The 1,451-nt window shown below is 29.4% G+C and overlaps 1 protein-coding gene across 1 annotated transcript; it reads left to right on the top strand.

Moving 5' to 3' along the window:
• Positions 1-630: 630 nt before the first annotated feature.
• LOC105315546 (protein YIPF1-like) lies at positions 631-1,409 on the top strand (the record flags this gene model as incomplete). The annotated part of the gene is made up of 3 exons (XM_020006566.1): positions 631-782; positions 1,111-1,304; positions 1,393-1,409. Coding segments are annotated over 3 exons (363 nt in total), but the record flags the coding sequence as incomplete, so codon positions are not given.
• Positions 1,410-1,451: the final 42 nt, after the last annotated feature.

The raw sequence follows: 1,451 nt of genomic DNA, 5'->3' as shown, positions 1-1,451 counted from the left end.
CCTTTTCTGATGCATATACATGTACTTATGTTGTGTAGAAAGTTTGAGCTGATTCCTATCAAATTTGGATTTTTTTACAATTTTTTAGTTTGCTCCAAAATCAAGCCAAAGTCCCTGTACTATAGTACATGGCCGTGGCTCAAATTTCACCAAAAATGAAAAGGAGAGATTTCTCTATTTTTATTACCTTTTCTAATGCATATACATGTACTTATGTTGTGTAGAAAGTTTGAGCTGATTCCGATCAAATTTGGATTTTTTTATAATTTTTTAGTTTGCTCCAAAATCAGGCCAAAGTCCCTGTACTATAGTACAGGGTTTTTGACCAAATTTCACCAAAAATGAAAAGGAGAGATTTCTCTATTTTTATTACCTTTTCTGATGCATATACATGTACTTATGTTGTGTAGAAAGTTTGAGCTGATTCCGATCAAATTTGGATTTTTTACAATTTTTTCAAGTTACTCAAAAATCAAGCCAAAGTCCCTGTACTAGTATAATAGTACAGGAGTCTTTGGCCAAATTTCACCATAAATGAAAAGGAGAGAATTCTTCTTTTTTATATCTTTATTATTTTTGTTATTAATATTATATGATTATTATTATTATTATTATTATTATTATTGCTAGGTGTTACATCGCATTGCTGCTGGTATCGTACCATATCCATTCAATCTTGCATCAGTAGTCTCCTCTAATCCTGATCTTTATGGTCCCTTCTGGATATGCATGACTCTTGTACTCACGACTGCTCTCTCTGGAAACATATCAAAGTTCTTCAGGTAATGAATTATTGTGTTTATATTTAATTTATATTTTATTTATAATGTATACATTATACATGAGCTAATGTATTTTATTGAAACTGTGTTTAGAATTAAAAGTTTATGTTTGAGATAACTAGATCTAAAAGTTTTTGTCTCTATGCTACATAAAATATAGCATGCACTATTTTAACTTTTTATGTAGGCTTTGCTCTACAAATTTTTAGCATTTTTCTAATTTATAATTCACAGTTTATGTACATGTACATACACGATTATAAAAATGAGCTGATAATTATAATAATTGTGATTATAAAAATAACAATGATTCTTCATTGTCTTGTAGCGGCAGTGTTAAATGGGACTTTCATTTCCATGAGGTCATAGTCCTCCTAACTTGCATATACGTGTACACAATATGCCTTCCATTGGGTCTGTGGGGGCTGATGGTCTGGAGGAAAGTTGATGGTAGATATTCTTTATTTCAACTGCTGACTGTGTATGGATACTCCATGTCTGCCTTTATACCATTGACAGTTAGTGGAGTTAATGTTTTATTTTTTATTTTGATATTTCTTATTTTATTTTAATAGTTAATTAGTATTATTTTTATTCTTATTTTTAATAGTTTCTCTGGTTGATTAATATCATTTTAAAAATCTTATCTTTAATAGCTTCTCTGTTTGA

Source organism: Amphimedon queenslandica, unplaced genomic scaffold, assembly GCF_000090795.2.
Source record: "Amphimedon queenslandica unplaced genomic scaffold, v1.1 AMPQUscaffold_9674, whole genome shotgun sequence".
Taxonomy (NCBI): domain Eukaryota; kingdom Metazoa; phylum Porifera; class Demospongiae; order Haplosclerida; family Niphatidae; genus Amphimedon; species Amphimedon queenslandica.
The sequence above is the reverse complement of the archived record's forward strand: the minus strand, read 5'-3'. Positions and strand labels throughout refer to the sequence as shown.